The sequence below is a fragment of the Doryrhamphus excisus genome, chromosome 20, assembly GCF_030265055.1.
Source record: "Doryrhamphus excisus isolate RoL2022-K1 chromosome 20, RoL_Dexc_1.0, whole genome shotgun sequence".
Classification (NCBI taxonomy): Eukaryota; Metazoa; Chordata; class Actinopteri; order Syngnathiformes; family Syngnathidae; genus Doryrhamphus; species Doryrhamphus excisus.
The window spans coordinates 14,585,010-14,612,202 of NC_080485.1; the positions used below are offsets into that span (position 1 = coordinate 14,585,010).

A 27,193-nucleotide genomic window follows, 5' to 3' on the forward strand; every position below is an offset into this window, starting at 1 on the left:
GTCGCCAATTAACCTAAGTTGAAATATTAAAGAAGTTGCCATAAATTTGTAAAATAATGATAAACCAACTAAATCTATAATTACTGTAGCTTTGGGAATGTTAAATATTAAAGAATGTATATCATCAGTTGACGGAGGCGGTTTATTTGGTGTCTAATAGTGGCAGTTTTATTGTCAACAACTGTCATTGAACTCACCAGATCATCATCAGGCTTAATGATTGTCCTGTAAGAAGGCGGAACGCCACATCACGGGTACGGTAAATATACCACGGGGTAGATTTCTTTGGGTGTCTGCTGTCGGGAAATATGTAAATTTGTTTTTGCACTTATAAAACGTCCATTAATGTGTCCAGTATCCCGTTTGATTTTACCGAACAGTCCGAAAGAAATAAATAGCACAATCAAAAGCTGTCACATTCATCCATCCAGAGCTTCATTGACTGTCTTTTTAAGTTCCCCCTACAGGAAGTCATTGTCGCCCCACAGGAAGGCCTTGTTGTCCAGCACAGCGGCCAACTTGTGGTTGAAAGGCTGGTGAAACTCCCACAGGAGCTTCCTGGTGGACGCCAGCATGGGGCCGAGGTCCCTGTCGGCCGGACGCCGGGTATTGGACGACGGACTTTTAGTCAGCACCGCCTCCTCTTGTTGAGATAGCGGACCTAAGGAGACGATGGCACACGTTGTGGGGTAAAGTACAGTTCTTTTGGTCAATGCTGATACCTAAACGTTTACGTTTGACCTACCCGTGTTCAGAAAGGAGAACACTTTCTTAAACGTCCCTTGAAGGTTAGCGGCGTAGTCTTCCAAGCGGAGGACAAGGATCTGCTCCCTTGGGAAAACACTCAACCAGTCCAGCAGGAAGACGATATAAAGACCCAGGTTTAGCCTCACCTGTGGGGATAAAACAACAAACAATATCCCAATGATAAGTCATGATTAGGAGATAAAATTATGAGATATAGTCATAATGATTAGACAGAAAGTCAAAATTCCGAGATACAAAGTCAAAATTCCGAGAAATAAAGTCATTATTATAACATTAAAAGTCAAATAATTCACCAGATAAGAAGTCAAAATTACGAGTTATGACTGAGATAAGTTATAACTATGAGATAAAATGTCAGAATTACAAGATACTCATAATTATGAGATAAAAAGTCAAAATTATGAGATTAAAAAGTCAATTATGAAATAAGAAGTCAAAATTACGAGTTATGACTATGAGATAAAATGTCAGAATTACCAGATAAAGTCATAATTATGAGATAAAAAGTCATAATTATGAGATAAGAAGTCAAAATTACGAGTTATGACTATGAGATAAGTTATAACTATGAGATAAAATGTCAGAATTATGAGATAAAATGTCAGAATTATGAGATAAAAAGTCATAATTATGAGATAAAAAGTCAAAATTATGAGATAAGAAGTCAAAATTACGGGTTATGACTATGAGATAAGTTATAACTATGAGATAAAATGTCAGAATTACAAGATCAAGTCATAATTATGAGATAAAAAGTCAAAATTCCGAGTTATGAATATGACATAAGTTATAACTATGAGATAAAATGTCAGAATTACCAGTCATAATTATGAGATAAGAAGTCAAAATTACGGGTTATGACTATGAGAAGTTATGACTATGAGATAAAATGTCAGGATTACAAGATAAAGTCATAATTATGAGCTAAAAAGTCAAAATTGTGGGATAAAAATTCATAATTATGAGATAAGAAGTCAAAATTACGAGTTATGACTATGAGATAAAATGTCAGAATTACCAGATAAAGTCATAATTATGAGATAAGTCAAAATTACGAGTTATGACTATGAGATGAGTTATAACTATGAGATAAAATGTCAGAATTACGAGATAAAGTCATAATTATGAAATAAAAAGTCAAAATTGTGGGATAAAAATTCATAATTATGAGATAAGAAGTCAAAATTACGAGTTATGACTATGAGATAAAATGTCAGAATTACCAGATAAAGTCATAATTATAAGATTAAAAAGTCAGAATACTACATAAGTCAAAATTACGAGATGAAAAGTCACGATTATGAGATGAAAAGTCAAAATTACGAGTTCAAAGTTATACTATGAGATCAAAATTACCACATATGTCAAAATTACGAGTTAAAAAGTTCTAACTATGAGATCACTATGAGGTGTAATCATCACTTCTGATTAATTGCTCCCAATTTGCCTGGTTTTAATATATAATATACATATTTGGATAGCTGGCCTAAATCTGCCTTCATATTTCACGTATTGTTTTGAAGTTGAAGTGAATGTGTAATCTGTGCTTAGAGTGAAAATCCGCAAGAGGGCGCCATAGCTACAAAGTATACAGTGACAGAGTGAAGCAAAGGCTTAGCAGACTGCATTTCAATAACTGCAGCACTGGGGGGTCCGCTACTGAAAAAATCAAGGCACTAATTTTCTTAAAAAAATAAAATCAAATTAAAAAAAAATTAAACTTTAATTGCAACTTTATTCTGTTTCTCATATAATATTGTTTCTTTAAATATTATACTTAAAATAAAATAAATTAAAATAAAAAAAAAAAAAATAATGCTTTTTCCATTGTGGCCAAGGACCAATAAAAACAGTAATAACTGGCCCCCGGGCCGCACTTTGGACATACATGCTGTCGAAAAAAAGTACAAAGCATACCGGCATGGAGTTGGACAGGTTGGTGCTGTACACGCAGGATCGAAGCGACCTCCCCAAAAGACAGGACTGAAAGAGCTGCACAGATTCCACCACCTTCTGATGGAAGTCCTCTGCTGACTTGTTGGCCATCTTGAAGTACAAGTAGTCGGAATACAGCCTGAAGAGGACGAGGAGAGAAGGTCAGACTCTAAAGGTAACACGTCTTGTCTGCCGGTCCCACCTCTCTGCAGGATCTCGTAGCATGATGATGATTTTGGCACCGGGCTGGACCGTGTGGATGAAGTCCTGGGCCAGGAAGGGGGGGTCTGTCTCCTCCCACTTGTCATGGTTATAGCTCCACGCTTGGTTGTCCCACATGGTGGATGCGCTGGCTTCACCTTATTATTTAACAAATAATAATAATAATATTAGTAGTACAACAAAATGTGACAAATAACTCAGCGTATAGTCGTCCCTCGTTTATCACGATATCCCTGAAGTAGGATTCTATATTAATAAATCAAATATGTTCATAGTAACAGCTTAGAAAAGCTGTTTACAATCTTGAAATAAATACCATCTTGAAGATTATCAGAGCCCTCTGTACATAAAATAACACCCCTATAGTCACCTTTACATTTGTGCTAAACAACATAGGAGATATAATCGAGAGGGCACAAGTATAGAAATAGATATGATCACTTTTTCTCGTATTTCTGTCCCTAAGGGAGGGGGGGCATGACAGTAAATAATTGAGAACCACTGATTTAGGCCAAGAATATATAATAATAATAATTACATAAAATATAATAATAATAATAATGTAATAATTACAATAATATTAATGTAATAATTATACTATAATAATAAAATAAAAAATAAATAATAATAATTATAATAAAATAGTATAATTATATGTATTTATTTAATTATAAAATTATAATAAAAATAAATAATAAATGTTCTTAATGACCATGAAACAGTAATGCTCTCCATTTAGTCTGAACATAGATATCAGTTTCGTATTTCTGTCCCTAAAGGGGGGGGCCGGGGGGGTCATGAAAGAAAATAATTGAGAACCACTGATTTAGGCCAAGAATATATAATAATAATAATAATAATAATAATTACATAAAATATTATTATTATAATAATGTAATAATTACAATAATATTAATATAATTATAATATAATAAAAATATAAAAATAAATATAATAAAATAGTGTAATTATATGTATTTATTTAATTATAAAATTATAATAAAAATAAATAATAAATGTTTTTAATGACCACGAAACTAAACTCCATTTAGTCTGAAAATAGATATCAGTTTCGTATTTCTGTCCTTAAAGGGGGGGGGGGGGTCATGACAGAAAATAATTGAGAACCACTGATTTAGGCCAAGAATATATATTAATAATAATTATAATAAAAAAAGATTATAATGACTATAATTATATAATAATATAATAATAATAATATAATTATATTATTATTATTATTATAAAAGAGTATAATTGTATTTATTTATTTAATTATAAAATTACAATAAAAAATAATACATTTTTAAATGACTAATAATAGGCCACATTCAACCACGAAACAGCAATAACTGATTCATGATTGTGACCGTAGCCAACTAGCCAAAAACTGACCAGAACTCATCTGACAGGACGAAATGGGGCAAAAGTCGCTGCTGATGGGGATGCCATACAACCTCATGTCAAAAAAACAAAAAAAAAAACAGCTTTTTATTAACTCTAAGTTTATTTGTGTCTTCTGGACAACGTTGAGTCAACCTGAGTCAACCACATGCACGGAACATTAAATTCCACCTTTACCGCAGCGTATTCATAAACATATGATTCCATTTCCATCTGCTTCTACACGTGCATCGCCAGATCTAGTAAATCTCGTCAAAAAAGATGTCTGGCGGTAAAAAAAAAAACAGCGTGCCAAATAGTTGTGAAACCTGAGAGGTGCGTGGATGTTCAGGAAATGTGACAAAGCCAACAGTTTCTTCCGCTGGATGCGTGATGTCCTCAAACACACCACCACCACCCGCGCAAAGCCGCTTTCACACGCGTTCACCTGTGATGACCTGCAGAGGGCGGCGGTCTCCTGGGGAATTCCCACTGCTTGACGCTTGGATGGTTTGGGCTGCCAAGTCAAACAGATCCAGGTAATTGTCCAGCGGGAATCTTTCCTGTAAGCCCTCTTTGAAGCGGATGTAACCTGGAAAACCAGAAGACGTTTAATATCAATAGATAAACTCAACGCTGGAATTTAGCAAAAAAAAGGTCTGAAAGGCATTATTTCAGGTGATATGTCAGTGTGTATTGCTTTTTCTTTGGCTTTTTAGTGCGTGATAACCGCATACAGTTATCACAGTTATCAGTTATACTTCATAAAGTGCCCCATTGAATATTCTGTTGGATTATAGCGGCACATGTAGACAAGAGATTGGAATATTCCTTTCCATAGATACCATTGTTTTCGGAAAAGTCATTCGGAAAGATTCCATTCGGAAAGAGAAAAACTCATTCATTCATTTTCTACCGATTATCCTCACGAGGGTCGCGGGGGGGGGGGGGGGGGGGGTGCGCTGGAGCCTAGCCCAGCTGTCTTCGGGCGAGAGGCGGGGTACACCCTGGACTGGTGGCCAGCCAATCACAGGGCACATATAGACAAACAACCATTCACACTCACATTCATACCTATGGACAATTTGGAGTCGCCAATTAACCTAAGTTGAAATATTAAAGAAGTTGCCATAAATTTGTAAAATAATGATAAACCAACTAAATCTGGAATTACAGTAGCTTTGGGAATGTTAAATATTAAAGAAATACTATGGGAACAAAGTCCAAATATTACAAGAAGAACATGTAGTATGAAGATTCATTCATTTTCTGCCTCACGAGGGTCGCAGGGGGTGCTGGAGCCTATCCCAGCAGTCTTTGGGCGAGAGGCGGTGTACACCCTGGACTGGTGGCCAGCCAATCACAGGGCACATATAGACAAACAACCATTCACACTCACATTCATACCTATGGACAATTTGGAGTTGCCAATTAACCTAATTAATTGATTAACCTGAATGTGAGTGTGAATGGTTGTTTGTCTATATGTGCCCTGTGATTGGCTGGCCACCAGTCCAGGGTGTACCCCCGCCTCTCGCCCGAAGACAGCTGGGATAGGCTCCAGCACCCCCCGCGACCCTCGTGAGGAAAAGCGGTAGAAAATGAATTAATTAACCTAATTAATTAACCAATTAACCTAGCATGTTTTTGGAATGTGGGAGGAAACCGGAATACCCCGGGAGAAAACCCACGCATGCACGGGGAGAACATGCAAACTCCACACAGAGATGGCCGAGCGTGGGATTGAACTCGGATCTCCTAACTGTGAGGTCTGCGCGCTAACCACTCGACCACCGTGCAGCCTGGGAAAACCTTAAAATATTCCGAATATGAAACAGGCTTCAAAGAAATTTCTGTCCCAAGTGCTTCTCCGAAAAGTGCCATCCTCCCAGAATTCCTTTGGTCGCATCACGTGAAGGCTCTGTTGTGTTTGTTGTGCCCGTAGACCGCGTTGACTTACCAAAGCGTTTCCTGGTCCACCAGTGCGGCTCCTTCATGACGTTAAAGCGGAGCTCGGGATGCACCTGCAGCCTTCGGAACAAGTCGGTCGTGCCGCACTTGGGTTGGCCGACGATGTAATAATAAGGCAGGCAGCGCAGGCGGAACAGCTTGTCGTCCTGTTGGTGCAGGCGCTGGTGGAAGTTGGACGTCAGCTGGTCGCACACATTCTTAAAAGTCATTGAACGCACCACGAAGAGGTTACTAGCGTACGGATTGTCGTCGGTTTTGCCCAGGAACTCCTGGTACCAACAGGGGCTTTTGATACCCGGCAGGAAGTGGCGAGGAATCAAGGAGAACAACTGCGGACAGAGAGAGTCATATCATGTATGAGATATAAGATAAGATATATAAGTATACTTATATACTCATATTCTTTGACTTGACATTTTACATAACACCTGTGCTTACAAATGATAAAAACAAGTTTTGTGTTAGCATTTTTAGCTTTCTGGAACGGATTCATTGATTGATTTGGTTCGAGCCGAACTGGAACTGACATCCATTTTTGTAAACTTCCCTTCCCATCCGTCTATAAATGTTCTCCGTTGGATTTAGATCCGGGGAACACGCAAGATGGTGCAAAATGGTGACCATATTCCTCTGGAAGAAGTCCTTTGTCAGACGGGTGTTGTCATGACCACATAGACGAGGACCTTCAGTCATGAGGGATGCCCCCCTGCAACATCTCCATATAGCTGGATGCCACTTGACGCCCCTGCACGACCTGAAGATTTTTGCCATGTGGAAAAACATCTCAGGTGGGATCTCCTTGTCAGGCCAGTATCACATGGTTATTGGACTCAACACCGGTAATATAATGGTAAACAAAAAAAATCTAGAATTACAGTAGCTTTGGAAATGTTAAATATTAAAGAAATATTATGGGAACAAAGTCCAAATATTACAAGAAGAACATGTAGTATGAAAATTCATTCATTCATTTTCTACCGCTTTTCCTCACAAGGGTTGCGGGGTTGCTGGAGCCTATCCCAGCTGTCTTCAGACGAGAGGCGGGGTACACCCTGGACTGGTGGCCAGCCAATCACAGGGCACATATAGACAAACAACCATTCACACTCACATTCATACCTATGGACAATTTGGAGTCGCTAATTAACCGAGCATGTTTTTGGAATGTGGGAGGAAACCGGAGTACCCGGAGAAAACCCACGCATGCACGGGGAGAACATGCAAACTCCACACAGAGATGGCCGAGGCTGGAATTGAACCCGGGTCTCAGTTCCAAATGTTCCAAAGAAAGGAACAATGCTAGCGTTAGTAAAAATAATCGTGCATCAGTTAGTGAAACTCCACACAGAGATGGCCGAGGGTAGAATTGAACTCGGGGCTCCTAGTAGCTGTGAGGTCTGCACGCTAACCACTTGTCCACCGTGCAGCCCCAATTATTATCAAACCATCTTTTTATTTTTTTTTATTTTTTTTACTTTGTTGATATTTATATCATCTGATTTTTTTAATTGTCCCTTGAGATTTTCTAAAAATACAAAAACAAGAAAAAAACAAAACAACAAAATTGGAAGAAATATACGTTATTTTCCAACAATATACAAAATATTAAGAGTGTAAATATTACAGATATTAATAGCATAAAGTTGAAAAATGAAAGCAAAAAAGTCATAATATGACAAAGAAAACAGAAAAAAAATTTAATTGTTGGAAAATTATTTTTTTTTTTAATATTTTTTTAATATGACCATTTGTTCTCTGAACAAAAATCAGTGGTATCATCCGCAAATAATACCAGTTTTAAGTCTTTGGTGACTTTGACTAAATGTTCTACTACGTAAAATCTCCTTATGATCTAACAGTATATCCAAATGTATATTCATAAAAACATGACTCACATGAGGGTCCGTCCTGATGATGTCCTTCTCATCAGGAAGCTTCCTGGGTGGGTATTCCAATGTGGACTGGATCATCCTCACCAGCTGCTTCATGTCGACTGAAGTCCTTTGTGACGAGACCCCCGCCACCGCCGCCGCTGTTGTGGTGTTGGCGGTCATCGAGACATCAACAACGCTGAGCTGATAAGGCGGAGGCGTCAGCAGTCCCTTCTTGTCCCACATCAGGACGTAAGAAGCCATAATGAGGAAGGTCAGAGTCAAACCCAGCAAGAAGATAGTTTGGACTTTGGGGAAGTTCACCCTGGATAATTTATGCGCATTTTCAGGCGTATTTGTGTCCCTCGCGTCTTGAAGTGTCCTGAAGTGTGTTTTTCCGTCATATCCGACCAGAGTAGAGCTGTAGGGGACATAGCCAGGGTGCAACTGAGTCGTTCTGCCATGTTTGTAGTCCGATAGTGACATGCTGACATGAAGTAGGCATGAGAAGGGAGACGCCCACCTTTCAGTCTCTCTGTGAAGTGGAAACACTTGTTAAAGCAGAGAATATTTCTTTCACGCCAGTTTCTTTTCATAGTCACGTCGCGTGTGAATTTGAAGCTTCCTACTTTTAGCACAAATCGCCTCAAAAGTGTGTAATGTGTGTGTGTGCGTGTGGTCTGTTGTTGTTTTAACATAGAGACGAGCTCCACCGTGAGACTCTGGAGGTCAGAATAATAGTTACTCTGTAATTCAACCCTAAGAACACAACATTAATTCTCTGAGAACTAAAAGGAGGGACGCTTGAGAGCTTTTTTTTAAATTTGGGAACCCAGGAGGATAATTGTGCGGATTATGAATGAACAGACTGGGTATTGATACAGGTGCACATGATTTGTTGATATGGATTTCCTGACAGATATATATATCAGTGTATATACCGTATTTTCTGGACTATAAGTCGCTCCGGAGTATAAGTCGCACAAGATCAAAAATGCATAATTAGGTAGAAAAAAACATACATAAGTCGCACTGGAGTATAAGTCGCATTTGACCAAAAAATGCATAATTAGGTAGAAAAAAACGTACATAAGTCGCACTGGAGTATAAGTCGCACAAGACCAAAAATGCATAATTAGGTAGAAAAAAACACACATAAGTCGCACTGGAGTATAAGTCGCATTTGACCAAAAATGCATAATTAGGTAGAAAAAAACAAACATAAGTCGCACTGGAGTATAAGTCGCATTTGACCAAAAATGCATAATTAGATAGAAAAAACATACATAAGTCGCACTGGAGTATAAGTCGCATTTGACCAAAAATGCATAATAATGTAGAAAAAAACATACATAAGTCGCACTGGAGTATAAGTTGCACAAGGCCAAAAATGCATAATTAGGTAGAAAAAAACATACATAAGTCGCACTGGAGTATAAGTCGCATTTGACCAAAAATGCATAATTAGGTACAAAAAAAACATACATAAGTCACACTGGAGTACAAGTCGCACAAGACCAAAAATGCATAATTAGATAGAAAAAACATACATAAGTCGCACTGGAGTATAAGTCGCATTTGACCAAAAATGCATAATTAGGTAGAAAAAAACATACATAAGTCGCACTGGAATATAAGTCGCATTTGACCAAAAATGCATAATTAGGTAAAAAAATAAAAACATACATAAGTCACACTGGAGTCCAAGTCGCACAAGACCAAAAATGCATGATTAGGTAGAAAAAAACATACATAAGTCGCACTGGAGTATAAGTCGCATTTGACAAAAATGCATAATTAGGTACAAAAAAAAACATACCTAAGTCGCACTGCTGTACAAGTCGCACAAGACCAAAAATGCATGATTAGGTAGAAAAAACATACATAAGTCGCACTGGAGTATGAGTCGCATTTGACCAAAAATGCATAATTATGTAGAAAAAAACATACATAAGTCGCACTGGAGTATAAGTCGCATTTGACCAAAAATGCATAATTAGGTAGAAAAAAAACATACATAAGTCGCACTGGAGTATAAGTGGCATTTTTTGCGGGTAATTTATTTGAACTACTTGACCAAAACAGACATTACGTCCTCTTGGAAGGCAAGTTCTAACAATAAAAGAATAGAGAACAGGCTGAATAGGTGTAAGATATGCTAACACAATGCTTATTCAGATACACAAAAAATAAACATGAACAGAAAAGATGTCCAGCGTTTATGTAACATAAACACTTTTTTCATTTATAAGTCGCTCTGGAGTATAAGTCGCAGGAACAGCCAACCTATGAAAAAAAGTGCCACTTATAGTCCGGAAAATACGCTTTACTTCTCCGAAACTTAAGCCAAAAACTTACCACTTCCACACAGAATGGGAGTAGAACTCCATGACGTCATGCACTGTTACGATGATGTGACATAAGCTACTGTCTCAGTGTTTTAACATAGAGACGAGCTCCACCGTGAGACTCTGGAGGTCAGAATAATAGTTACTCTGTAATTCAACCCTAAGAACACAACATTAATTCTCTGAGAACTAAAAGGAGGGACGCTTGAGAGCTTTTTTTTTTAATTTTGTGAACCCAGGAGGATAATTGTGCAGATCATGAATGAACAGACTGGGTATTGATACAGGTGCACATGATTTGTTGATATGGATTTCCTGCCAGATATAAAAGTAAGAACATGGGAACGGTTCTAACATGTTGTGCTTGTCCCCCGTGTGACAATGTACAGATCCTTGGCCTGTTCTGTTACTGCGTTTCTGTGTTTATCGTGGCGTAAATACACCGTGACCTCCCGCCACCGTGACTGCAGTTGTTGGGAAGAAGGCGAAAAAACAGCCACTTAAGGAAGTCCCAGCATCTGTGTTGATGGCAAAGTTAAACAATCACAGACAGGGGGGGGGGGGTCGCTAACTCGGGCAGACAACAATTGTTTCCTGCTGCCGAACGTGGACTTTCACACTTGGCAGCAAATCCACATGAAACTTCCCTTATTGTGCGGAATGGACTATTTCATAACGGTCGTATGTGTCCTAAATGTGACAAAAATGTATTATCACCCTCAACACTTATAGCTAGATAGCTTTGTATTAATACAGGCTTCACTACACTTCTTAAAATAACACCTAAAAGCTAAAAGTCAGCTCAAACCGTTTTAGCTGTAAGTTCGACTCTTTAGGAAATCATTTTTGCGCTGTTTTATTTGACATACGTATGCCATAATTTACACTGTACAAGTGCAGCTTATTAGCATTAAAGCTACAAACACATAAAACAGCATGTTGTCGGTCAGGCTCACGAAAAGCGCTTTTAAACTGTCGAAAATTCCAACATCGACGCTACAATACTTCCATATTTCCTGTGGTACCTCTGGATTCAATATTAAAATGCAAAAAACAAACAAAAAAACAATATTAAAATGCAATATTAAATATTGTGCCCAGTAGACATGAAACAACTGTTTCATAACTGATTATCATAACTGATATATATATATCAGTATATATACTGTATTTTCTGGAATATAAGTCGCTCCGAAGTATAAGTCGCACAAGGCCAAAAATGCATAATTAGGTAGAAAAAAACATACATAAGTCGCACTAGAATATAAGTCGCATTTTTTGCGGGTAATTTATTTTAATTACTTGACCAAAACAGACATTACGTCCTCTTGGAAGGCAAGTTCTAACAATAAAAAAATAAACAAGCTGAATAGGTGTAAGATATGCTTACACAATGGTTATTTAGCTACACAAAAAATAAACATGAACAGAAAAGGTGTCCAGTGTTTATGGAACATAAGCACTTTTTTCATTTATAAGTCGCTCTGGAGTATAAGTCGCAGGAACAGCCAACCTATGAAAAAAAGTGCGACTTATAGTCCGGAAAATACGGTATATAAATATATATACACATAATTTACTTCTCCGAAACGTAAGACAAAAAGTTACCACTTCCACACAGAATGGGAGGAGAACTTCATGACTTAATGCACTGTTAAGAACATATGACATAAGCTACTGTCTCAATGTTTTGTGTCATTACTGCTGTCTAGTGACCAGAATACTACATACTGTATCACTTGTACATCAATATGTTATATGTCACAGCTGAGATGCAGTATTTTGTGTTTTTTCGTCAACTATAAAAGCCATCTTTGTGTCTCTACACGAGTTGGTTTAAAAAAAACGTAAACACGTTTCAGCGCTTAACTAAATTCAAAGGCGTTTACGTCAGTGATGAATGATGTTCTTCTAACCTGTTCAACAACCGCAGTCAAACAAAACAACCGACTTGGAAAAAGTCATATCAAACCTCCTGGGTAAATATGGCCTCCGTCTAGACCTGCCAAGCCAAGCCAAGGGAAGCCCACCTTGACATATGGAGCGCAGCTGTGCGCCTCCGTTACACTGTGTATTTGCACACGCGTGTACAATGTGTATACATGTGCACGTGTATGTTTTCCTTATAGTGAGGGGCTGTTTGCTTTCGCTGCACTTTAAGGCCAATGTGACATTAATAACAAGCAGACAGCAGCTGAAGACGGTTCCTACCGTGCAGGGTGTGAGGAAGAGGTGAGGAAGAGGCGGTATAATTACAGGTACCACAAGGGGTCATCCCAGGTTTATTATGGCTATTTCGGGAGGCCAATGGAGCGTTACTGTAAACCACTTTATTTGGAGAACGTGAGGGTGCCGCAAATGTTGAAATTAATGTCGTAGACTGCAGCCAAGCGGTCCTGGCCAGCTTGAACTGTACGCCTGGTTCGGAATTTTACGTTTAAATTATTGTTAAATTCATTCATTCATTCATTTTCTACCGCTTATCCTCACAAGGGTCGCTGGGGTGCTGGAGCCTATCCCAGCTATCTTCGGGCAAGAGGCGGGGTACACCCTAGGACTCTGGTTTCTCCAGATAAGCAGTAGAAAATGAATGAATAAACTAATGTTTGTTAGCGGCCGAGTGGTTAGCATGCAGGTCACACAGCTAGGAGACCCGAGTTCGATTCCACCCTCGGCCATCTCTGTGTGGAGTTTGCATGTTGTCCCCGTGCATGCGTGGGTTTTCTCCGGGTACTCCGGTTTCCTCCCACATTCCAAAAACATGCTAGATTAATTGGCGACTCCAAATTGTCCATAGGTATGAATGTGAGTGTGAATGGTTGTTTGTCTATATGTGCCCTGTGATTGGCTGGCCACCAGTCCAGGGTGTACCCCGCCTCTCGAACTGAAGACAGCTGGAATAGGCTCCAGCAACCCCTGCGACCCTTGAGAGGAAAAGCGGTAGAAAATGAGTGAATGAATGAATCTTCATACTACATGTTCTTCTTGTAATATTTGGACTTTTTTCCCATAATATTTCTTTAATTTTTAACATTCCCAAAGCTACTGTAATTCTAGATTTAGTTGGTTTAATTAATCTTCATACTACATGTTCTTCTTGTAATATTTTATTAACCTGGCATGTTTTTGGAATGTGGGAGGAAACCGGAGTCCCAGGGTGTACCCCGCCTCTCGCCCGAAGATAGCTGGGATAGGCTCCAGCACCCCCGCGACCCTCGTGAGGATAAGCGGTAGAAAATGAATGAATCTTCATACTACATGTTCTTCTTGTAATATTTTATTAACCGAGCATGTTTTTGGAATGTGGGAGGAGAATGTGCTGGAGCCTATCTCATCTGTCTTTGGGCAAGAGGCGGGGTACACCCTGGACTGGTGGCCAGCCAATCACAGGGCACATGTAGACAAACAACCATTCACACTCACATTCATACCGATGGAAAATTTGGAGTCGCCAATTAACCTAGCTTGTTTTTGGAATGTGGGAGTGGTGGTGGTTATTCAACCTAATTAACCATTGCCTAATAATTGTGATCACGTCACAGCGCACTCGGCTGCTGATTGTGTTGACAAGTCCCAGATGATCTCTGTTGTCAACATTCTTATTGTGTAAGACAGAAGAACCCTGACAGTAATCCAGTTTGCCTACATGACATGTAGCAGCTTGATCACCTTTTTTTTTTTCTCCTCTGATTCCGCAAGTTACACACACACACAGGAAGTGAGGACATGTGAATGCACCAAGCATCAGGCGCCGCTATAAAGCTGATATCATGAAATATTTATTTTCTGAAGCCATTCGCTAAAGTCATTGAGGCCGGTCAAGACGAGCCGGTCTGATGGACAGCATGCATGTGGTTTTCAGAGCACGGAAAGTTCCTGTTTCATATTTATAAAATGTCAATCAAACAGTTCAGGCATTGAGGAGTATACGACGGCGGAATACGTTTGAATAAAAAACCATACGGGATGGTGCCTTCACTAAAACAAGTTAGAAACACAGCACCACACGAAGAAGAAGGGAAAACCATTAGCAATGGGGAAAATGACGACTGCAGATAAGAATGAAACTTTTTTTTTTTTTTTTTTTACTTAGAAAGGACGCCATGTTGTAATCTCACATAACAGCAACTTGAAATAGAAAGTCGGAGACGCTGCCAGAACACTCGAGTCGTCCTCCCACATTCCCGATGCTACAGCACAAATTCTTCTCTCCCACTCCGAGTGGTGGACCCCCAGTTGAAACAATCTGATATGATACTTCTCTGTCATTACTCCTCCTCATACTTTCAGCCTTACCTCAACCATGTGAAGAATGCCAAAAGAAGCAAAAGGATTTGGACATCTCATGATGTTTTACTCCACTGTTTCATGGTGACAGTTTTGGGATGACCTAAAGCCTTCCTGCTTCACTCCAGGGAGTGTGTGGAACTTAGACCTTTACACATCGGCACCCTTCGTCCTTGCAGTTTGGCCCAGTTGGAGAGGCACTCCTCAATATCATGAATGTCTCTATACCAGGAGAAGCTACACATAGAAATGTGAGCAAAAAAAACACCTCTCAAGTTGAACAGACATGCCCTGACATATGTAGTTATGAAATCCATTTGATTTATTTCCAAAATCTTTTTTTTTTAATTTTTAATTTTTTTTTTTTTTTACATTTTTCACTTATTTTTTTCCAGTTTTAGTTTAAAAAAATGCAAAATTCATTGCATTTATTGATGCAATATATCAATGGACAATTTCGCCCACTAATTCAGAAATGGATGTAGCTAGCTAATATGACACCCTTATTTATTTCCAAAATCTTTTTTTTTTTTTTACATTTTTCACTTATTTTTACCAGTTTTAGTTAGTAAAATGCTAAATTCCTTGCATTTATTGATGCAAAATATCAATGGACAATTTCGCCCACTAATTCAGAAATGTAGCTAGCTAATGTGACGCCCTTATTTATTTCCAAAATCTTTTTTTTATTTTAATTTTAATTTTTACATTTTTCCACTTATTTTTACCAGTTTTAATAAATAAAATGCAAAAATCCTTACATTTATTGACGCAATATATCAATGGACAATTTCGCCCACTAATTCAGAAATGAATGTAGCTAGCTAATGTGACACCCTTATTTATTTCCAAAAATTTTTTTCCCTACATTTTTCACTTACTTTTACCAGTTTTAGTTAATAAAACGCAAAAATCCTTACATTCATTGATGTAATACATCAATGCACAATTTCGCCCACTAATTCAGAAATGGATGTAGCAAGCTAATGTGACAACCTTATTTATTTCCCCAATTTTTTTTTTATTTTATCTTTTTTTTTTTTTACATTTTTCACTTATTTTTACCAGTTTTAATAAATAAAATGCAAATATCCTTACATTTATTGATGCAATACATCAATGGACAATTTCGCCCACTAATTCAGAAATGGATGTAGCTAGCTAATGTGACACCCTTATATTGTAGCTCGACAGGAAGTGCTGTTATTGTCCCGGAGGTGTTGGTGTTACACTCAATGATGGCCAGTCAAGAGAATAAATGTGCCTCCAGTCTTTTAGTTCACACTTGGTGCACGAATAAAGTTTTTTCTCATCTTTTTTTTCCCCCCACCTGCATGTAGTCATCGGCCATTGTAGAACACGCCATACATTATAAATTACATTATATACTCGTGCAGCCTGATTCGCACACATACAACCACACTAGCATGCTAAACTAAGCTAACCCGGTAACGGTAGCTTCCATTCACGCGCCAGAAGAGGAGGTTCCGCTAACTTTGGCCGGTGTTTATCACCATTCCAACACGTTCAGTTGGTTCAACACTACAAAAGAATGAAACTCTTCCGGTCTGGGCGGGCCTCTACCCTATAGGCTACTGGTATGGGGCACCATCCCCCAATCACGACGAGAATGTGCTGCATCGTTGTGTATTGGAAGCGTTGTCCAACATGAAAAGTGCTTTGCTGTTTTGCTATTTTGTATTTTGTATCAATCCCACGCTAGCTACACCGAGGTCAGCTATGTCAACCACTACACCACCAACGGCCATACTATTCTATGCAACACCACAGAGTCGTAAAAGCCATATGCGGAATTAAGACCCCCACTCAAATGTAAACAATAAGTCAGATTAGAGTAAACAGAAACAATCAGAAGCGTAAATATTAACTTACTGTACCTGTTAATGCTAACGTTTATGCTTCAGTGTCCACTCGTCCAACTGTTTCATAATGAGGGAGAAGATTTAACTTATCTTGTAGGATTACAACCCATCACACACATACACACTTAAAGGGCTTTCACAAAAAAAAATCAAGGATTTTGGAGTACTTATCTCACTACTGGTAAGCTTTTTCTAAACAACTTTTTTTACTCTCTAATGTCCTGATCCATGCATGCTCTATAGAAAATGAATTACTGGTCATTTATGTAACATAACGATGATTAATATTGAATTAAGTTGATCAGAAATACTTGAAATACTTGTTGCAAGTATTACCATATCTGTGACCCCAAAATAGATAGTTAAAGCCGGATTGCCTGACCTCACCACGACTTTCAATATATTACAATATATAGTTAATACAGTTAATATAGTTAATTTGCTTTTGTCAAATTATTACATACATATCTGTAGATGTATTTTATCCATGTGTATAGCCTGAGAATCAACGTACTGGAGGATACAATTGTATTTTATCTATTAGAACTTTTTTGTGTAACTTTGTTGTAAATGTAAACAAAACAAGCTAGCAAAAAACATTAGCATAAATTGTGTTTCGTCTCAGATTAAAATATACAGTTCATTAAAAGAGGTTACAGTGTTTTAAAATACCTAATATGATCTATTTAATAGAATTAGGTGACATTTATGATTTGGTTAGGCAGTAAATAAAACATTTATGATTCGGTTAGGAAGTAAACAAAACAACACTCACAGTCGAGTCGGATGCTATCATATCCAGTTGGCCAGACATGATCAATCAATCACACGATCCATGCTAATCCAGTGAGAAATAAAAGACAGCACAGGTGTCTCGTCTGCCTGCGTGGAGTAAAAAGTCCGCGGAGTGCGTGTCGAGCGTGGGCTGCGTTCATGGTCGGCTTTTACAGCACGAATGAGTGACTTTCCTCTGCCTCCATCCGAGTAGGGAGGGAGGGGAGGGGAGGGCGCTCATCCTCCTACTAGCGCTCCTCTTTTCTCATGTTAGCTCGATGAGGGCTGAGTTAAGATACAGCGACGCCATGACAGTGACCAAACTCACTGAATTAGTCAAATGCATACAAATTGAGCAGAACGTCCGCCATGTTGGTAAGCAAGCAAACAAGCCAGCTGGGCGGGGCGAGTCACACAAAGTCCATTCATAAATATTTTTGTAGTTAGAGCTTGTAAAAAGTGTTTATCACTTTGTACCATTATTAGAGCCCTGTAGATATGAAATAGCACCCCTATGGTTAACTTTGGACTCCTCAATAAATTATTTGGTTTAAATCCTCTGTTTTATTTATTTGTCAGCTTTATGTTATAGGTGAAAAGGGGTATTATTAGTATGTTGCTATTTTTCCTAATTTTTGGAAATTTTATTTTTTTTTAGTTTTTTGGTTTTTTTGTTTTTTTTCCAAATATATCAAGTTTGTCCTTAAATAATCTTATTTTTGGAATATTTCCATAATATTTTGACTTTATTCCCCTTACTTTTCCCCACCCTAACTTTCCAAAACTTATATCTTTATTAGGTTTATTTTGTTTATCATAATATTAATTCATTCATTCATTTTCTACCGCTTATCCTCACGAGGGTCGTGTGGTCATGCTGGAGCCTATCCCAGTTGTCTTAGGGCGAAAGGCGGGGTACACCCTGGACTGGTGGCCAGCCAATCCCAGGGCACATATATAGTCAAACAACCATTCACACTCACATTCATACCTATGGACAATTTGGAGTCGTCAATTAACCTAGCATGTTTTTGGAATGTGGGAGGAAACCAGAGTACCCGGAAAAAAACCCACGCATGCACGGGATGAACATGCAAACTCCATACAGAGATGGCCGAGGGCGGAATCGAACTTGCGTCTCATAAAGATTAGGTTGTTGTGATGATGATTCATTCTGGTAATGGGAATCAGAAGACTTTCACAAGTGTCTGCCTAAAGGAGCTTGAGCGCAGGTTTCTACATGATCGCTCGGTTGAGTCCTCGAAATTCTTTCATCTCTCCATTTCCTGCTCCGTGCAAAACTTGAAACATTGTCAACAAGCTGTCAGTTGCCATTTGGAGGTTGGGAATGAACAACATTTTCCATATAGCAGATCATAGAGAATAAAAATAATTGAAACCGTCACCATCATAAAAGTGTGCAGGCCGTATTTATACAACATTTCAACATTCTTAACCAACTGGAAAATGTAAAAATAATAAAAAATGGCCAAAGTACCTTTGCTGTGTCACTTTTTAATATGCTTAATTGGTGGACAAGTTATTTTTAAGATGTCAACAAAACCCAACCCTCACTATGAATGTTACAATGGTAATGGTAATTTTTATTTCATTTGAACATGCATCAGATTACAATTGAATGCATCCCATAATCAGTTCACAGTTCCACATGTCCAAAAGGAGTAGGAAGAAGCAAAGCTTATTAAATCCTACCCCTCCATCTGGTACTTTTACAATCAGTAACTGGTACATTTGTTCACTTCCTGCTTTCCAAATATAGTTTAAGGTTGTTTTTTTTGTCACATACCGAAGTACGAGGTGATATGACCATAAAACAGGGGTGGGCAAACTACGGCCCGGGGGCCACATCCGGCCCGGCAGTATTCTTTTAACATACAAGCTGGCAACATGACTTGCAAGTCGGATGTCTTATTCAGTAAAAAAAAAAAGTACAATTTTATTTTATTTTATTTTATTTTATAATAAATATAATTTAAAAAAATATGTTATTATTATTTTTTATTTATATATATTTTAATGATTTTTTTATAATTAAAAAATACAAAAAAATTTATAATTGTTTTTTAAAAAAAAGTTTATTTTAAATTTTTTGTTTGTTTTTAATTTTTTTTATTTTTTTGTCACGTACCAAAGTACGGGGTGATATGACCATCCAATGACATAATGGGTACCATAGTAAGTGTGACAAGTATTGGATGATGTTTTTTAGCTAATTGGTTATTTTTAGCCTGATGCATTATTTTAGCTGTTTGAAGATGAACTATATCAGCAAGTTTAAGTATTTTTATTTTAGAAATAACGTCGTATAGTTCATTTTAGTCTTTTTTTAAAAGAAAAAATGAGACTGACGTTCAAATCTGTAGCTGACACATATCACAGATGCTTTTTTATTTCAACTGTACCTCATGAAGTATGAGATAAAACAGTTTTTTTTAGAACCAAATAGCAGTCAAGGGACTGAGAGAGGAACTAATGGTCTTCTAATCAAGTCCGACTTAAAGGGAGTCCTTGGACTGGCTGAGGAATTCCATGCCAATCTGCATTGGATCATCTCCATCCCTCTAATGGCCGGAATTAGAAGAGCATTTAGGTGAAGTCATTAGGCGGAACGAGCCCGGCGTCCAATATTGCTATAGCGACAGCAGATGTTTGTGTTTGTCATCATAGAAGCTGTCGGCTGCAGCTGCTAACAGCTGCTAACAGCTGCTCGCTGCAGAACGTAATGACATTGTTGCCGTATTGTTGCTATTGCACACTTTGCATTCATAAATAAACTATAAATAAACTATAAAACCGTTTCAGACAGCACTTGTGTGGAAGAGGGGTGGCCCGGCGGCCATTTGCAGCCTGTGGCTGTTTTTTTATTGGCCCGCAGCGCAAAATAGAATTTTACTAGAAAACGGAAAAACAAACTAAATCTACCGCTTGCCATAAAGCTGTAATATAATGATAAACCAACTAAATCTAGAATTACAGTAGCTATGGGAATGTTAAATATTAAAGAAATATTATGGGAACAAAGTCCAAATATTACAAGAAGAACATGTAGTATGAAGATTCATTCATTCATTCATTTTCTACCGCTTATCCTCACAAGGGTCGCGGGGGTTGCTGGAGCCTATCCCAGCTGTCTTCGGGCGAGAACATGCAAACTGGTGGGATTGAACTCGGGTCTAAATCTGCAGTCATTTTACAAAAATAGTGTCAAAATATTAAGAATCTTCATCATCTTTATGAGACGCAAGTTCAATTCCACCCTCGGCCATCACTGTGTGGAGTTTGCATGTTCTCCCCGTGCATGCGTGGGTTTTCTCCAGGTACTCCGGTTTCCTCCCACATTCCAAAAACATGCTAGGTTAATTAGCGACTCCAAATTGTCCATAGGTATGAATGTGAGTGTGAATGGTTGTTTGTCTATATGTGCCCTGTGATTGGCTCACCACCAGTCCAGGTTGTACCCCGCCTCTCGCCCCAAAGACAGCTGGGATAGGCTCCAGCACCCCCGCGACCCTCTTGAGGATAAGCGGTAGAAAATGAATGAATCTTCATGCTACATGTTGTTCTTGTAATATTCGGATTTTATTCCCACAATATTTCTTTAATATTTAACATTCCCAAAGCTACTGTAATTCTAGATTTAGTTGGTTTATCATTATATTACAACTTTATGGCAACTTCTTTAATATTTCAACTTAGGTTAATTAGCGACTCCAAATTGTCCATAGGTATGAATGTGAGTGTGAATGGTTGTTTGTCTATATGTGCCCTGTGATTGGCTGGCCACCAGTCCAAGGTGTACCCCGACAGCTGGGATAGGCTCCAGCACCCCCTGCGACCCTCTTGAGGCTAAGCGGAAGAAAATGAGTGAATCTTCATACTACATGTTCTTCTTGTAATATTCGGATTTTATTCCCATAATATTTCTTTAATATTTAACATTCCCAAAGCTACTGTAATTCTAGATTTAGATGGTTTATCATTATATTACAATTTTATGGCAACTTCTTTAATATTTAGTATGAATGTGAGTGTGAATGGTTGTTTGTCTATATGTGCCCTGTGATTGGCTGGCCACCAGTCCAGGGTGTACTCTGCCTCTTGTCCGAAGACAGCTGGGATAGGCTCCAGCACTCCCCGCCACCCTCGTGAGGATAAGCGGTAGAAAATGAATGAATGAATCATCTTTATGTGGGCTCTCATTCCAAATCATTAGCATTCTTGCTTTGACTTATTGTAAGACAACAATATGAAAAACTGAAAAAGATGCAGTAAAAATAATAATTTAAAAAAAATGTATGTAAACATAATTTTGACCTCATCTACCCTCCTTTGGTGTATATTAGTCCAAATCAGTTCAGTCACATTGGCTGACATTTTTATTAGCAGACTTCAGACGAATCCTATGATGTCTCCAAAGGAAACCAGTCCGGGTTTCCATGTGGTGATTAGACTGTAAAGGTCTTTGTCTTTCCACAGTATGGCCAACATGTTCTCATTCCCAACAGTGGATCCATTGTCTCCTTCCCCCTTCTGTACGTCATTGATGTCTTCCTCTTACGGCATACTCAAAAGAATAAAAAAAAAACTTTTATTTGACTGGCACAATATTCAGCGGCAAAACAATATAAAAAAAAAGACTCCTAATTGAGCGAGAGCGGGTGCTGACATGATTTAGTCCGACATGGGGGGAAAACGCTTGGATGGCTCCCAAAAACGCTTCTGCTGAAGACGGCTCTGGAAATGGCACGTCTGCGTTTGAAGGATGTCTTGGTTGGATCTCCATTAAGCTCGTCTTTTTGCCTCGCAAATCTTTGAACAAACATACACACACATATACACACACATATACACACACATGTGAGGACATAATCGCTGGCACGGGAAGGAACAGGGAAGCTGATGAAAGCAGATTTTTCCGATGGGAAAGGCTCCGTGGTTTGGGAAGACGGTGTAATGTGACTTTGTCGAAAGGAGTACTTGGAAGGGTCGGGGGGGGGGGGGGATTTAGACATTTTGGAGTACTTCCTCTTGTCCCATTTTGGCATTAGACTTTTTTTTGGCTGCTAACCATCAAAACCTGACATGATAAAGGAATGTTTTGATGACATTATATTATGCAATTAGCTAATTAGCTATAGTCTTCTTTAAAAAAAAATACACAGCACAGAGTTGTGTTAATTACAGTGTCTGCAATTCTCACAAAGACACACACACACTCACACAAACACACACTACCTACAGTGCAGTAATTAGAGGACATTATCCCAGCAGTGAACGGTGAATGGCAGGTTAATGAACTCTGTTGGATCGCAAAAGAAGAAGCAACTGTCTCTCCGCTTATCGACTCTTTGCCTGAGACAGAATGATGTCTCTGTTTTTTTTTTCATCAGCAGCAAGGCGGGCGTGTAAGATACTACTGATGGTTACCCAGGCAACAAGAGGCCCAGGATATTCACCCTCGGTTAATGCAAGTGTAGGGTGCATCGGTTGTTAAAGTGTTTGAATGATGCATGCTGGATAGACTAAAATGGGCATAATGGTCTTAATCTATAGTCAGTGGCGTCATTAGGCCTATTTTAGGGAAAATGAAATGTTCTTAAGATCCCCTAAATAATTTGATATTTTTTATTGATTTTTTTTTTTTTTTTACAAAAAAATATCCCTGACAAATCTCTGACAAAATCTCATTTTAAGGGGATTTTAGGGGGATTGTTAAGTCCCCCTAAATAATTTGATATTTTTTATAGATTTTTTAATATTTTTTTTTTTTTACAAAAAAATCTCTGACAAAATCTTTGGCAATTTTGGGGGTCTCTTAAACTCCCCTAAATAATTTGCTATTTTTTTGTTTTTTTTTTTTACAAAAAAATCTCTGACAAATCTCTGACAAAATCTCTGACATTTTGGGGGGTCTCTTAAACTCCCCTAAATAATTTGATTTTTTTAATTGATTTTTTTTTTACAAAAGAAATCTCTGACAAACTCTCTGACAAACTCTCTGACAAACTCTCTGACAAAATCTCTGACAAAATCTCTGACAAAATCGCTGACAAAATCGCTGACATTTTGGGGGGTTTCTTGAACTCCCCTAAATAATTTGATTTTTTAAATTGATTTTTTTACAAAAGAAATCTCTGACAAAATCTCTGACAAAATCTCTGACAAAATCTCTGACAAAATCTCTGACAAAATCTCTGACAAAATTTTAGGGGGATCTTAAGCACCCCCTAAATAATTTGATATTTTTTATAGATTTTTTTATTTAAAAAAAATCTATTTTTTTATAAAAAAAAATCTCTGACAAAATCTCTGACAAAATCTCTGACATTTTCAGAGATCCGTCATTCTCTTAAGCCCCCCTAAATAATTTGATATAATAATTTTTTATTGATTTATTTTTAATTATTGATTTTTTTTACAAAAAAAATCTCTGACAAATTTCATATAAAAGAGTAAAAGCAGGCTAATAAGTAAGCCAATAAGCAGGCTAATACTAGCCTGTAATAATCAGCAGAAGAATAATGATGATAGTAATAATAATAAGCTAATTAATAATATAATATTAATTATTATATCATTGATCACTGTCCACTGGACAGAATGTCTAAAAGTGGGAAAGTTATATCCCGGTTCTTGTTCATTATTTGGATATTTTGATTTTTTTGGATTTTTTTTAATGTCTACTACATTCATTCATATCCTGTGCATCTCCAGGGGGCTAAGCCCCCCACCCCGTCCTTAGAACCTATAGTGTCGCCCCTGGCAGTGACCTGCAGCCAAAATGCGAATCAAAGATTCTCTATATGACAGGAGCATGACGTATGACATGACTGCTCTGCTCTTATTAAATATAAACTTCAAAAAACAATATCACCAAAGCTTTTTCCAAGTTGTGAATCGGGCTGGTCTGGTCTGACAAGTCTAACTAACTAAGTCTAGCACGGCAAAACCGGTCCAGGCTCGGAGTCAATTTCCTCCTGTCATGGCTTTGACAATCCGAGACCTTGACAATTATTCTTCAATTTTAGATGGCGTTTACTCACTGCTGTCAAAACCGGAGGATGTCCAGTCGCTCCGTGTGTTGTGCTTACGGGCTGTGGGTGGGGGTTATCATTAATAATTGGCGACATGAATTATGTATGCTTGTAAGAGCGCACCGCGGGATTGGACGTCGCTGCCTTATTTCAAGGTTTGGTGGTTATGGCTATTATGCAAAGTCTATTATCATTAATATCTGGCGGGAGGAGTGATTACTTTCATTATAGAGCATGTGCTTGAGCTTGAGCAATTATGCATGTACTCTTAATTTCTTATGCTAGCAACATATTTTGGACAGTTTTTGTTCCCGCACGCGTGACGTGACTGACCTCACAAATGCTCTTCGGGATTATCGGACACTTTCCAGAAAAGTTTGTATAGCTTCCATACTTTGCCTTCATGTTGCATGATATTGCTCCACCACATCCGCTGCTATAGTGAGAAAATTCCATCTATAGCCTCTGTTTACTGAGCTTTTGCAGTCAAAAGGAGGAGGAGGGGGGGCCCAAATTCAGGACTTCCTGGCAGCTGCAAGTTTGTGTGTGGCATCTTCAGCATTTCAGTCCACAGGGAACTGAATCCTTTTTCCGCTGAGGGTCGCAGGTCAGGTAAGAAGGATCGGTGGGATGTGGATAGATGGAGAGGCAATGGGAACACAAATGACACTGATAATGTACCGTGACTGTACACTGGAGGGGGTGGGGTTGGGGGAGGGGGGGGGGGGGTCACGAAACACGAGACCGGGTCTACATGACTGAGACGAGACGAGAGTTTAACAAAAAAATATATATAAATTCTACAAAATTACACTCGTCTGTACTCTGTGTGTATGCTAGCAGCCCCGCCTCCACCCACAAATCTTGTCAGACTTAATAAAAGCACTTTTAAACTGTTTAAATACCAACATCAATGTTTGATTTTGGACAATACACTTCCAATACTTATTGTACAACCTCTAAGACTTATTTTCTATTGTTAAATACATTATCATACAGGACTTTTAAGGTTAAAAAACACTAAAATGCTACTATAGGCACGGGTGACACTGGGTTCTGAGGACTGTGGGGGGGCTGAGCCCCCTGGAAATGCACAGGATATGATTTATTTTTTAAAAATCCAAAAAAACAATAACGAAGAACTCCAGTCGTTTTTTTGTAAAAAAAAAAAAAAAAAAAAAATCAAAATTTTTTTTAATCAAAAAAAAATCTAATTATTTAAGAGTCCCACTAAAATGTCAGAGATTTGTCAGCGATTTGTCAGAGATTTTTTTTGTAAAAAAAATCAATGAAATTGTTTTTTAATCCAAAAAAAAATCAAATTATTTAAGAGTCCCCCTAAAATGTCAGAGATTTTGTCAGCGATTTGTCAGAGATTTTTTTGTAAAAAAAAAGAAAGAATTTTTTTTATCCAAAAAAAAGAATCTAATTATTTAAGAGTCCCACTAAAATGTCAGAGATTTGTCAGCGATTTGTCAGAGATTTTTTTTGTAAAAAAAAATCAATGAAATTTTTTTTAATCCAAAAAAAATATCAAATTATTTAAGAGTCCCCCTAAAATGTCAGAGATTTTGTCAGCGATTTGTCAGAGATTTTTTTTGTAAAAAAAAAAATTCAATACATTTTTTTAAAATCCTAAAATAAATAAAAAATTATTTAAGAGTCCCCCTAAAATGTCAGAGATTTTGTCAGCGGTTTGTCAAAGATTTTTTTGTTTAAAAAAAAAATTCAAATTATTTAGGGGGGCTTAAGAATATTTTAGGGGGGACTCAACCCCCCTAAAATAGGCCTAATGACACCACAGGTCACTGCTTTTGTCATATAGAAGATCTTTGACTCGGGTTTTCTTGGCTGGACTTTCCTGAAAACATCAGAGCACGCCTGTTGTCAAGTATAAACGATCTTTGACTTGCATTTCTGCAATAGAAGATCTTTGACTACATGTGTTACTTTACAAAAATAGCAAAGTGGCACTTCATGCTTTTATTTTTCACTGTGTAGACCTCACTGGAAAATCTTTGGACACCTTTGTTATAGAGGATCTTTGACAAGGTCACTTTTGCAGTCAGATTTCCGTCATATTTTAGATCTTTGTGATATCTTTGTGATATTAGATTTTGAAGATATTGTTATGATGACAGTTACCAAATGGCTATTCTAATACTATAATGTCATAACTATAATTGATTATAATAAGGTCATATGGAGGTTTAGCTTTGTAAAAATATGCCCCAGAACTATTAAGCTGACTTGTTCTGGTTTAGATCCTTATCCGAATATGGAGAAATAGCGAACTCTTGTGGTTGCAGTATGTCATTAAAAAAATAGGCATCATTATCCATTCTGCATTTGACACAAAACTGTAACTTTTTCTTTTTTTTTTTTTAATTAAATAACACTGATATTATTTCTTCATATAAATGAACACCAATGTGAGCTTGCACGAGCAAAAGCCGACCGGTCGCCGCAGTTTTTTTTTTTTTTTTTTACAAATGTAAACATGTGTTGCATATACAGTGTTTCAACAAACAATGACGGACAATTGTAGTGCATCATTTTTTTTTTTACACAGCCACTAGGAAGAGTCATTTGATAGTTTGATCGTATCCATGGCAACAGATAATAACATAAAGTAAACATTTGGCATCAATGCAGCACTTTGAATAGTCAATCTATGTAGTTCTTTTATGTTTCCT

General features: G+C 37.8%; 1 protein-coding gene across 1 annotated transcript; it reads right to left on the reverse strand.

Moving 5' to 3' along the window:
- Positions 1 to 99: 99 nt before the first annotated feature.
- On the reverse strand, positions 100 to 17,672 carry LOC131107946 (carbohydrate sulfotransferase 15-like). The gene is made up of 8 exons (XM_058058472.1): positions 17,444 to 17,672; positions 8,175 to 8,685; positions 6,269 to 6,608; positions 4,757 to 4,900; positions 2,906 to 3,062; positions 2,686 to 2,842; positions 746 to 893; positions 100 to 661 (listed from the first exon to the last, which is right to left on the reverse strand). The coding sequence occupies exons 2-8, from the start codon at positions 8,634 to 8,636 to the stop codon at positions 462 to 464; spliced, it is 1,608 nt and encodes a 535-aa protein (XP_057914455.1). The 5' UTR covers positions 8,637 to 8,685; positions 17,444 to 17,672; the 3' UTR covers positions 100 to 461.
- Positions 17,673 to 27,193: the final 9,521 nt, after the last annotated feature.